At 42.7% G+C, this 12,104-nt stretch overlaps 1 protein-coding gene across 6 annotated transcripts in view; it reads left to right on the top strand.

Annotated features, from left to right (window-relative positions):
* lark (RNA-binding protein lark) overlaps positions 1-11,397 on the top strand; it is an 87,235-nt gene extending 75,838 nt beyond the window's left edge. For all 6 annotated transcript variants that reach the window (XM_067090694.1, XM_067090690.1, XM_067090693.1 and 3 more), the window contains 2 exons: positions 10,710-10,736; positions 10,959-11,397. In XM_067090694.1, the coding sequence (XP_066946795.1) occupies positions 10,710-10,736; positions 10,959-10,989 (58 nt within the window). In that variant the 3' untranslated portion in view covers positions 10,990-11,397. The remainder of the gene's footprint in view (positions 1-10,709; positions 10,737-10,958) is intronic.
* The last annotated feature ends 707 nt before the right edge of the window (positions 11,398-12,104 follow it).

Here is a 12,104-nt window from a genome sequence, read left to right as displayed (position 1 = left end):
TCAAAACTGATAGAAGCTACAACCATGAGTTATTTTCTGTTGTATTCTAAATGATATTGCGAACATTTTCATGTATAACACTTTATGTAACGCCTAATAGAAAACGGTGCGAAAATTACGACAAGGTGACTAAAGAAATTCTGAGATTTTCAGCAGTTACCACGTGTGGTGGTAAGGAAAAAGTTTTTTCAGAATTTCACCATAAATCAAAATATTGTGCTAGAGACTTCCTGTTTGTTGCAAAATGAAGGTAAATGATTGATTGGTACTAGAATGTAAGAGTTTTAGCTTCCAATTGCATTTTTCGACCATGTCGGTCGAGTCAAAGTTGACCGTAGGTTTAAATTTTGGCAGTTATCGTGATTTATATGAAAATATTTCAAAACTGATAAAAGGTACAACCTTGAGTTATTTTTTGTTGTATTCTACATGAGATTGCACACATTTTCATATATAAAACTTTATGTAACGCCTAATAGAAAACTGTGCAAAAATTACGACAGTGACTAAAGAATTTCTGAGATTGTAAGAGCCTGGCGCCGTCTCTTCCAAACACGTGTGTTCGTGTGTTCGTCGTCCATCGGAGTGGCGAGACGTTTGGCGTCTTCACAAACAGAAACATACACAGTTTGATACAGAAGATTCGTTGGAACATTATGAGTACATGATTAGAATGCTTGCATGGCAATGCAAGTAGTGGTGATTACATACATCAAGACAACAATGGTTAGGGAGAAACAGATGGAAATATTGTATGGTTGAAATCGCGTTCCTTTAGAGAAAGAAAACGAGATGCTCTTGTTGTCTTGTCCACTCCGATGGACGGCGAACACACGAACACACGTGTTTGGAAGAGGCGGCGTCAGGCTCTTACAAGATTCAGCAGAGTTAGCTCGGACGCATGGAAAAAGTTTTTAAAAAAATTCACAATAAATCGAAATATTGTGCTAGAGACTTCTCGTTTGTTGCAAAATGAAGGTAAATGATTGAATATTACTTGAATGTAAGAGGTTTAGCTTACAATTGCATTTTTCGACCATTTCATTCAAGTCAAAGCTGACCAAAGGTTGAAATTTTGGCACTTACCGTGATTTATATTGAAATATGTCAAAATTGATAAAAGCTACAATTAGTTATTTTTTGTTGTATTCTACATGAAATTGTGCACATTTTCATATATGAAACTTTATGTAACTGCTAATAGAAAACAGTGCAAAAATTACAACAAGGTGACTAAAGAATTTCTGAGATTTTCAGCAGAGTTAGGGTGGACGTAAGGAAAAAGTTTTTTCAAAAATTCACCATAAATCGAAATATGGTGCTAGAGACTTCTCGTTTGTTGCAAAATGAAGGTAAATGATTGAATATTACTAGAATGTAAGAGCTTTAGCTTACAATTGCTTTTTTTTACCATTTCGGTCGAGTCAAAGTCGACTGAAGGTTGAAATTTTGGCACTTATCGTGATTTATATGAAAATATGCCAGAATTGATAAAAGCTACAACCATGAGTTATTTTTTGTTGTATTCTACATGAAATTGCACACATTTTCATATATAAAACTTTATGTAAAGCCTAATATAAAACGGTGCAAAAATTGACAAGTGACGAAAGAATTTCTGAGATTTTCAGCAGAGTTAGCTGATGCTTTCTTTTGGGATAAGAAAAACATTCACGCATGCGCAACTGGGTCACGCTTGTAAACAAAACAACAGCGTGATCCGTGAACTCCCAGCATCCCTCAAGGTGCGCGATTTAAAATTTTTCGCATACGAGGCCTGTAAGTATTTTTCCGCAAATATTTAAAAAACTTTTTGTAGTCGACGTATTTTACGTCCACTTGGCACCCGACAGACAATTTTTGTTGGCGTAAAATATGTCTAGTTGGCGTTGAAGGGTTAAAAGTAATGGTTTTTATGATTTTCCACTATATTCAGGTTTTGACGATTTTCGGCATCGGAATGGAACTCCCATCGTAACCCAGGGACTGCCTGCATGTACTGTGTATACTCGTAACACGCGATCTCACATAATCCTGTGACCCGAAAATTTTCAGCCCAAAAAAATGATTTTATCATGTATCTTGTGTATCATGCGAGGTCCCTTTTTTTTTGAGACCAAATTACAATAGACTAACCTCTTTTCCTTCATATCTTTATCCCATCTTCTAGTTGAGTAAGTTATGAAAAAGTAGGGTAGAATTATAAGTATTGTTAGTAACTCTATACTTGTTGCATAACGCGTACAGCCATAAACAACCGAATGAGAAACAGCTGTTTGTTCATGACACTTACCTGCCAGATATATATATAGCTGTATTTCTCCAAATCCGACAGAATTTCAAAACTCATGGCACACGCAGTGTGGCCAGGTGGTTAGTACTCATTCCCCGCTGGGAGGCGGAATCGGGAACCATTCCCATTTTCTATTCAGATTTTCTCTGTCGCGGTACTGTTAACATCTGTTACAGTACCTCCGCCTCTGGATTTCGTTAACTTGCTTATTCCCACTTAAGTATTCTCTTGACTTTTGGTTTTGATTCTTGGACTGTGGATTGGCACACGCTTTTTCTGGACTGTTGTGGATTTTGCTTATGACCTCTCTTTAACTATGTCTGGTTCTAGTTCTGCTAGTTTCCGTGTATGTTGTATGAGTGATTGTAAGGTGAGGCTACGAAAGCTTCGGTAGACCCTCACTCGGTTTGTTTGAGTGTAGGGGCATGTTTGTCTTATAGATGATCGATGTAAAGGAGTGTGAACCTTTATCGGATGCGAGCTGGAAGTCTTATGATTCGTATGTTCGCAAGTTGGAGCGTGACAGGGTTAGGAGGTCTTCCTCCAGGAGTGTGTGCAAGAGTCAGGTTATTTCCTCTCCTGATAATCCTAACGTAGTTGATGTTGCACCTGTCCCTGTGGTTTTGCCTTGGGCCCCGATGTTGTGTCTGTGGAGGTTCGGCCTGGCGCAGATCATGAGTTCTATCCGTGCGCTCGAGAACAAAGTGACATCTCTCCAAAGTGCTGTGAAGTGTAGTGCTCCCCCCAGTGTTGTGGAGGGGGCGTCAGATCGGCCCCATAATGCTTCTAGGCCTGGACCGCTGTCAGACTCCCAGGACTCAGGGAGAAGGCATGTCGAAAGCCGCAAAGAAGGTTACGGGGCTTCCCACCGATCTGACGTCCCGCCGGCAGGTCCTGTTGTCGCTTCCCAGGCTGCCAGAGATCGTGCCGGGCGCATTCTCAGGACTGCTGCCCGTCCTCCGGCGCCCTCCCTCGCAAGGGGTGGAATTCTCGTAAGGACTCTCGTCCTCTCAGAGGAGCTGTGTTCAAGAGGACGCTTCTCGTCAGTCTTCTTCGTCGGCTAGTTATTTTGAAGCTTTTCCACCGCAGAAGAGGACTAGGATTTCGTCTGATGAGGATGTTTCGGAGCGCCCCAGCCGCTCTAAGGAGAGAACCTTTCTTGCTCCTGTGAGGAAGAAGAGAAGCGTCCCCTTGCCCATCGTCTTCCCATAGGATTGTCTCTCCTCCCAGACATGATTCTTCTCCTTCTAAGAAGATTTTGTTGGAGATGCAGCGGCAGTTGTCTTCTCTTATTGCAGAGAAGGACTCTGCTCCTCGTCGTCGCAAGGACTTGACTTTGCCTGTCAAAAGATCAAGGAAGTCTCCTTCTCCTGCTCCGCTTTCGTCGTCTCCTTCGCCTGTGTCGTCGCCTTGTCGCCCTGTTAGCTCTCTTGCTCCTCGTCGTGACGCTCGTCAACATGACGCCGCGAGCTTCTTCCCGTGGACGCTCGTAGCCGCTCTTCAGGGCGCTTCTGTGCAGGACGCCGACAGGGCGCTCTTCCGGTTTTTGGGCGTGACGCCAGTGTCAACGCTCTTCAGGGGCTCTCCAGGGCGCTCCTCAGGGCGCCCTTCGGTTGCTCTTCAGGACGTTACGGAGCATTCCATTTCGTCTGAGAAAAGAAGATCTCTTCTTCGTATTGGACCTCAAGGCCAGCCGTTCCCTAAAGTGTTGGGTGACTCGGTTGCTTCTCCGGCTGTGGCGGGAGAGGTGTCTGCCGATTCGGATCCTGCTGAAGTCGAGCTCTCGTCTGCTTCCTCTTCTTCCGATTATCAAGTTTTGACCGGCTTGCTTAAAGACTTGTTCGGGGACAAGTTTAAACCTTCGGCTCCTCTCTCTCCTCCTTCTCAGTTAGCTTCTTCCAAAGCTAGGAGAGCGCGGGGTTTTTGAAGATGACTTCTTCGTTGGCGACCAAGAGGGCTTTCAAGAAAGTCAACGTGTGGATGGAGGAACGGAAGTCCCATGGCAAGACCTCTTTCGCTGTGCCTCCGTCTAAGCTTTCAGGCAAGGCTGGTATGTGGTATGAGACAGGGGAGAAGATCTCAGCCCTAGAGTTCCTTCCTCTTCTCAAGGGATTTTACCAGTCTTGTCGACGCTTCCAGAAGGTCTCATCTGCCTACTGCTAAGGTTTCTTGGACCTTGTCAGAGACTGACCATCATCTCAAAGGTCTCTTCCGCACCATGGAGGTGTTTAATTTTTGGACTGGTGCTTGGGAGCCTTAGATCTTAAGCTCGAAGCTGGATTCTATTACCCTGGGAGCTCTCTAGTGTCCTTAACTGTATGGACAAGGCAGTTAGGGATGGATCTGAAGAACTGGCGTCTCACTTTTTGTACGGGCCTCTTAAAGAAGAGGGCCTTGTTTTGTGACTTCACAGCTAAGTCTGTCTCTCCTTCGCAAAGGGCAGAGTTATTGTTCGCTCCTTTGTCTAACCATCTGTTCCCCCAGTCTTTGATTCGGGACATTTCCGCAAGTCTTAAGGAGAAGGCCACGCAAGATCTGTTGGCTCATTCTTCTAGACGTCCTCCAGCTCCTCCTTCTTCTTCTTCTGCTTCAGTTTTGTCCTCCAGGAAGAAGAAGCCCTTTCGCTGGAGGAACTTCTTCCTCTAGATCGTCTCCCCTTGAGGAAGAGGTTTCACCAGAGGAGCGGCCCCCTCTAAACCTAGGGAAAAAAAGTGACTTCTTTCACCGCCAGACACCTGTAGGAGCCAGGCTTCTTTATTTTGCGGGAGCCTGGAGAACGAAAAGGGGCGGACAACATGGTCACTAACTGTCATAGAGAAGGGTTACAAGATCCCCTTTCTCATGTTTCCACCCCTTTGCACGTCGCCCAGGGATCTGTCGCCGTCTTACCACCGAGAGAAGCAACAGATTCTTTTGGACCTCCTGGAGCAGTTGTTAGAGAAGAGAGCCGTGGAACAAGTTCTGAAGTTGGATTCTCGGGGTTCTACAACAGGCTTTTCTTAGTCCCGAAACAGTCGGGAGAGTGGAGACCGGTCTTAGATGTAAGCGTCTTGAATCGCTTTATTTCAAGGAAAGATTCAAGATGGAAACGCCCCAGTCGGTTCTAGGGGCTTTAAGACCAGGGGACTGGATGGTCTCTCTGGACTTACAGGATGCGTACTTCCATGTTCCCATTCATCCTCAATCAAGGAAGTACCTGAGATTTGTGCTGGGGGACGAGTCTTCCAGTTCAGAGCTCTCTGCTTGGTTTGTGCACCGCTCCCATGATCTTCACGGTGATCATGAAAACGCGTTGCGAGGTGGCTTCACCTGGCGGGTGTTCGGGTGTCATTCTACCTCCAGCGATTGGCTCATACGAGCCTCTTCTCGGGAGAAGTGTCTGGAGGACCTGACTTTGACGCTGAATTTGACGAAGTCCCTGGGACTTCTTGTGAACCAAGAAAAGTCCCATCTGATCCCGACGCAGTCCATCGTCTATCTGGGGATTCAGATGGATTCAGTGGCTTTTCGAGCTTTTCCATCCCGAACGGCAACTGCTTTGCTTAAGCAAAGTTTCGTCCTTTCTAGGGAAAGAAACATGCTCGGTGAGGGAATGGATGAGTTTGCTGGGGACCATTTCCTCGCTGGAGAAGTTTGTTTCCCTGGGGAGGCTCCATCTCAGACCACTCCAGTTTTTCTTGGCGGAGAACTGGAGGGAAAAGGAGAATCTGGAAGAGATTTTGACGATATCTCCTTTTGTCAAGGATCATCTGAAGTGGTGGTTCGACCCCTTAAAGCTTGCAGAAGGGTTTCTCTTCGTCTTCAGAGCCCCGACCTAGTGTTGTTTTCCGGACGCGTCCAGGGAAGGATGGGGAGCAACACTAGGAGGAGGAGGAAGTGTCAGGCACCTGGAGAGGGGAACAGGTGTCCTGGCACATAAATCTCAAGGAATTGGGTGCTATCTTTCTGGCTCTTCAATTCTTGAAGCCCAAGTTGCAGGCAGAATTGTCCAAGTCAATTCGGACAATACCACAGCTCTAGCGTGCCTCAAAAAACAGGGGGTACTCGATCTGCGTTCCTGTTCATCCTAGCGAGGAGATCCTGCTCTGGACTCATGCTCGAAGGGTCACTATTCTCACGAGGTTCATTGCGGGAGTGGAGAATATCCGAGCAGACCTTCTCAGTCGGCAAAATCAGCTGCTACCGACCGAGTGGACTCTTCACAAGGAGGTATGTTTAGAGTTGTGGAGAATATGGGACGTCCTCTAGTGGACCTCTTTGCCACGTCCAGGACGGCAAGACTCCCCCTTTATTGCTCTCCTGTCCTAGACCCAGGAGCGTTAGCCATAGACGCCCTCCTCTGGGACTGGAAAGGCCTCGACCTTTACGCTTTCCCTCCCTTCAAGATCCTGGGAGAAGTGATAAGGAAGTTTGCAACGTCAGAAGGAGCAAGGATGACTTTAATAGCCCCCTTCTGGCCAGCAGCGGATTGGTTCCCAGAGACCCTGTCCTTCCTAGTGGACTTTCCAAGAACGCTTCCATTGAGGGTGGACCTTCTCAAGCAGCCGCATTTTGAAAGGTTCCACCAAAACCTCTCCCGCTCTGAGTCTGACTGCGTTCAGACTATCTCAAAGTTGGCCAGAGCAAGAGGCTTTTCGAGAGCTGTGGCAAAGGCCATCGCCAATGCCAGGAGACCTTCTTCGAATGCGGTCTACCAGTACAAGTGGTCTGTTTTTAGAAGATGGTGCAGGAGTAAAGGAGTTTCCTCGACCCGACCTCTGTACCACAAATAGCTGACTTCCTTTTTATCTTAGGCATAAGAATAAACTGGCAGTCTCGACTATTAAGGGTTATAGAAGTATGTTATCGGCAGTTTTAGGCACAGAGGCCTGAACTTGTGCGACAACAAGGATCTTCACGATCTACTGAGATCCTTCGAGACTGTCAAAATTCCTCAACTCAGGACACCTTCTTGGAATCTGGATATTGTCCTGAAGTTTCTTATGTCTAGTACTTTTGAACCTCTGTCTTGGCTTCCCTCAAGAACGTGATTTGAGGAAAGCTGTCTTCCTAACGGCTCTGGCGACAGCTAAGAGGATTAGTGAAGTGCAAGCAATTAGCAAACATATTGGCTTTAGGGGTCCTAATGCTGTATGCTCCTAAATCCTTTATTCTTAGCCAAGAACGAAAATCCTTCAAACCCTTGGCCCAAATCTTTTTGAAATCAAAGGTTTGACGGAAATACTTGGGCAAGAGTCAGAAAGAGTCTTGTGTCCTGTCAGGGCTCTCAAGTTCTACTTAGCCAAGACCAAGGAAACTAGAGGCTCATCGGACAATCTGTGGTGTTCGGTGAAGAGACCTGATCTTCCCATGTCCAAGAATGCCTTAGCATTCTTTTTAAGAAGTACTATTCGAGAGGCTCATTCCTCCTGCCTAGAAGGTGACATGAGACTTCTGAAAGTAAAAGCTCATGAAGTTAGAGCTATCAGCGACTTCGGTGGCTTTCCAAAAGAATATGTCTCTGAATGATATTCTTGGTGCTACCTTCTGGAGAAGTAATTCAGTGTTTCGCCAGCATTACTTGCGGGATGTGAAGACGACATTTGAAGACTGCTCTTCGCTGGGACCGTCACGTTTCCATGCAGACACAATGTTGGGAGAAGAAGGCAATACTCATCCTATCCTTTAGGGGTTAGGTAGTATTTTTAATCTTGTTGTTGTTTATTTTTGGTTGTTGGGTGGCCATTGAGGTGGACGTCCCAATTTTTAGCCTATGCTAGGTTTTTTACCTTAGATAGGGCGGTCAGGTGGTTGGTCGTTGCTCCTTCTCCCTCTCTGTATGGTCACATGATCTAGTCCTATTGTGGTCACGCCCCTTGGACAGGTCATCTGGATCTCTCCAGCTTTATAGGTCCCTACCTTGCTGGAGACTCTGGATAAGCAGAAGCAGGCTTGGGTGACAGATAACCTCAAGTCAGCTATGCTAACAGGTAAGGAACCAAGGCGTCATTCGCCTACATTTATTTGTTCCTAAATCCTATTCTGTCTCTTTCCACCTCCTACGGTGGGATTCAGCTATATATATATCTGGCAGGTAAGTGTCATGAACAAAATGATATTTTAATAATAAAATAAGGTTTGTTCATACTTACCTGGCAGATATATATACTTTAGTGCCCTCCCGCCTCCCCTCTTGAGACAGTGGCACTAGAAAATCTGAATAGAAAATGGGAATGGTTCCCGATTCCCGCCTCCCAGCGGCGGGAATGAGTACTAACCACCTGGCCACACTGCGCAGCCGCGAGTTTTGAAATTCTGTCGGATTTCGGAGAAATACAGCTATATATATATCTGCCAGGTAAGTATGAACAAACCTTATTTTATTATTAAAATATCATTTTTGCTATGAACAACTGAATCAGATAACAAAGCTGTTTTGCTTGCATTTCAACCATCGTACTATAGTGAATAATTACTGCACAGGCAGTCCCCGGTTAATGGCGATCCAGTTTTACAGTGCTTGTCTAGCGACGAAAATTGGCAGTTTTCGACGCCGAAAATTGCCAATTTCCGTTTATCGGAGCCGATAATTGAGTATTGGCACTGATACATACCTAACAGAGGCACCGATAACTGAAAATCAACGCTTTTCGGCGCTGATAAGCCCGAAATCACCTGAAAAAGTGCCGATTTTTGGTTATCATCGCACCCTCAGAACAGAACCCCTGCTGATAACCGGGGACTGCCTGTATTTGTTACAAAAGACGTCAAGTAGAATAGGAAGTATATATTTATATATATAAGGGTATACAGTACTGTATAACCTTATTCACTATGGAGAAAAGATTGGCAAGGAAATATACTGCTAAATTTCAGCTACAAGTTGTAGCTGAAGCTTCGAAAACAAAAAGTGTTCAAGCTGCTAATGACTATAAATTATTGTGCCTTGGCAACATGGATGAAAGTCCCCTAAACTTATATGCTATCAAACTCAACCATAAACAGAATTGGAGAGAAAGGTATTTCAATCAAAACTACTGAGCATGAAAGAACACTTTTTACTATTGTTTTTAACATGTTTGGCAGATGGGACAAAACTTTCCCCCATGGTTATCTTTAAACTGGAGTTGATGCCCAAACAAAATTCCCAAATGGTATCGTTTCATGAAAACCTAAACATTGCAGATGGTGCATGATCGCTGTGTTCGTAGTTTGTAATATGGTAATAATATGAGAATACTGTACACACAGTATTATTGGATACAGTTCAGTAAAGCATAACTTTTTAAAAGATCCATGGAAAAGATACATAGTGTTCATTATGTTTGTATTTTGTAATATGGTATTAATTTGTGAATATTACATTCGCTAATTTTATGTTTCTTGTAAGATGTGACCCCCTTAAAATTAGTTTCAAAATTAGGTCTTCAAAAGTCGCATGATACGCGAGTATGTATGGTAATTGTTTGTCTGTTCTGTAATTTTGTATGTATATTTACATGAGCATTGTGTTAAGAAACAAATTTTGGTCTCTCTCTCTCTCTCTCTCGACCACATAATACCCCTACAATAATGTCTGTACATAAACAAGAATCATATTACAAAACACTGAAACTTTGCACACACTGATACCTGTGTGTATGTATGTTTGTGAATCATATTAAGATTAACTCTACACTTGCTATAGCCAGTAAGTTTTACTTGGTTATTGTAAGACATAGAAAGTATTTCAAGGATCAGGTTAGGTATGGTGTGGTTTATATATAAATTACTGTACTGTACTGCACATAATGGAGACATAAAAAATCAAACTAGTTAATACTTAGTGGAATACAGCTCTCCAGTTGTATTTGATGTAATGTAGAAGGTAATTTTAGCCTTGTAATGTTACTTAATTTTTCTTGTGATGTCATCCACCAAAAATTTAAACTTGTGATGTCATCCACCAAAAATTTAAAGTTAAATTGGTGTCATTTTTAATTTTTAATTTAAAAAAAAATTTCTGTTGATTATTCTGGGAACCCTCTGGACAGTGTCAGATTCCAGATAAGGTGAAAATGGATTAATGAGGGACTACTGTATTTAGTCATACAGAGAGTAGGTATTCAAGTTTTAGGAATAGACCAGTAGCAATGCCCTGTAAGTCTTGTAGAAAGGACATATAAGAATTCAGAGAAAATGCTGAAGACAGTGGAGAAAATTCATGTCACGCCCATCTGTCAAGGAAAATATTACTTAAAAAAAATTACTTAAAGAAAATATTTTCACATTACTCTAGAGAATTATATTGGTATATAAACAAATTTACAAAACAAAATTGCTGAAAGTAATAGAAGTGCATCTATTGTATTGTCTTTTGACCTAAATAGCCATGTTGTTACTGGTCAACCAGATTTTTTTATGTTATTTTACAGAATTTTTTCTCTTTATTTTACAGGTTCCCCCCTCCACCACCTTTGAGAAGGTAAGTGGTTTATGGTACTACAGTATAAATGTCATTTTGTATGCTAGAACATATAGTTTTACACTGTATTTTCCTAACACTTGAAGTTCAAATATAAAAATGCTAGGTAAATGTATGCAAAGTTCTGATAAAAAGAGTTATGATAATATGAAATGTAATTTTGCTGCTAAACAACGTGGGTGCTAGTGAGAACTAACGTCCTCCCCTTCCTTGTTGCCGCAGTTACGGCCCATCTGACCGCCGGCCGTACTAAGCGCGCGAAGTTCGTCGGGAGCACCGCCACCATAACATCGATTGTTGGTGTTGGCGCGGTAGAGTGGCATCAATGTATTTGTATTGTCTCGGTATTGTTCGTACCGGATCCGTAGTGCCGCCGTGTCCACGCCGTGCCGCGCTGCTCTAGAGACCTGAAATGGGCAAACGAGGCTCACTCATGCAATATCTGTGGGCATTACTTTATTATCAGTGTCATTTCGAATATTGAATATTTACTGTAATACTGTAGTTGTTGTAGAATCGAACTGACCACCAGAAAATATTTGTGTAGGGAGTACTGTTTACATTGCCTTATTTTGTCATTTTTGGTTTGTAACATGATTACTCAAATCATTTGTAGTTGATAGTGTTTTATTAATTAGAAAATAAAGGCATAAATCATGAATGTCAAGAATAGTTTTACTGAATTAGTAATCCTCTTTCCAAATATGACAGTTCAATTTTTTTTTTGGTGTGTAAGGACTTTGGGTTTTTAATGCACTTGGACAGATGGATATCCTTGAGTGTCTCCTTGTAAGTAGCAGTATATGAATTTTGTGGTAATCGTGTGTGTAATGTTACAGATTTTATGTTGATAAAATAGATTTGAAATTATTTCACTGTTACTGTTGTAGGAATGGAGCAGTTCAATTACAGCAAATTCATTTTTAGTGTTTATAGAGGTATGTTTTAGTTGTATTTTAATTTTTTAATGCTCTTGTAGTTGATCATCGTTGGCGTCCATGCAAAAACGGTACGGTAGAGGGTTTTCCGTTCACTTTTGCATCCAGAGTGATGAATTGGATATTGCTTATCTAATGCGGCATTCATATGATCAGCAGTTAATCCTATATACAGTATTATTTTCAATAGAACACTGACTGCTGAATAATCGGCAAGGTAATTACCGCAGAGCAAAAGAGCAGCGAGTCCGCCTACTATTTTGAGATGTACTGCAGTTTCATTTCTTTCCGTTGTCGTGTTGATGTGTGGCGGTCTTCCAGCAGTATTTTAGCGTTGATATCATTTATATTTGCATACTTATATCTGTATTACACTATTACCTTGAATATCACGTCATTTCCAGTTTGTTCGAACAATGAGAAAACCCTT

The sequence above is a fragment of the Macrobrachium rosenbergii genome, chromosome 47 (genome assembly GCF_040412425.1).
Source record: "Macrobrachium rosenbergii isolate ZJJX-2024 chromosome 47, ASM4041242v1, whole genome shotgun sequence".
NCBI lineage: Eukaryota > Metazoa > Arthropoda > Malacostraca > Decapoda > Palaemonidae > Macrobrachium > Macrobrachium rosenbergii.
Note: the sequence above shows the minus strand (reverse complement) of the source record. Positions and strands in the feature narration are given on the sequence as shown.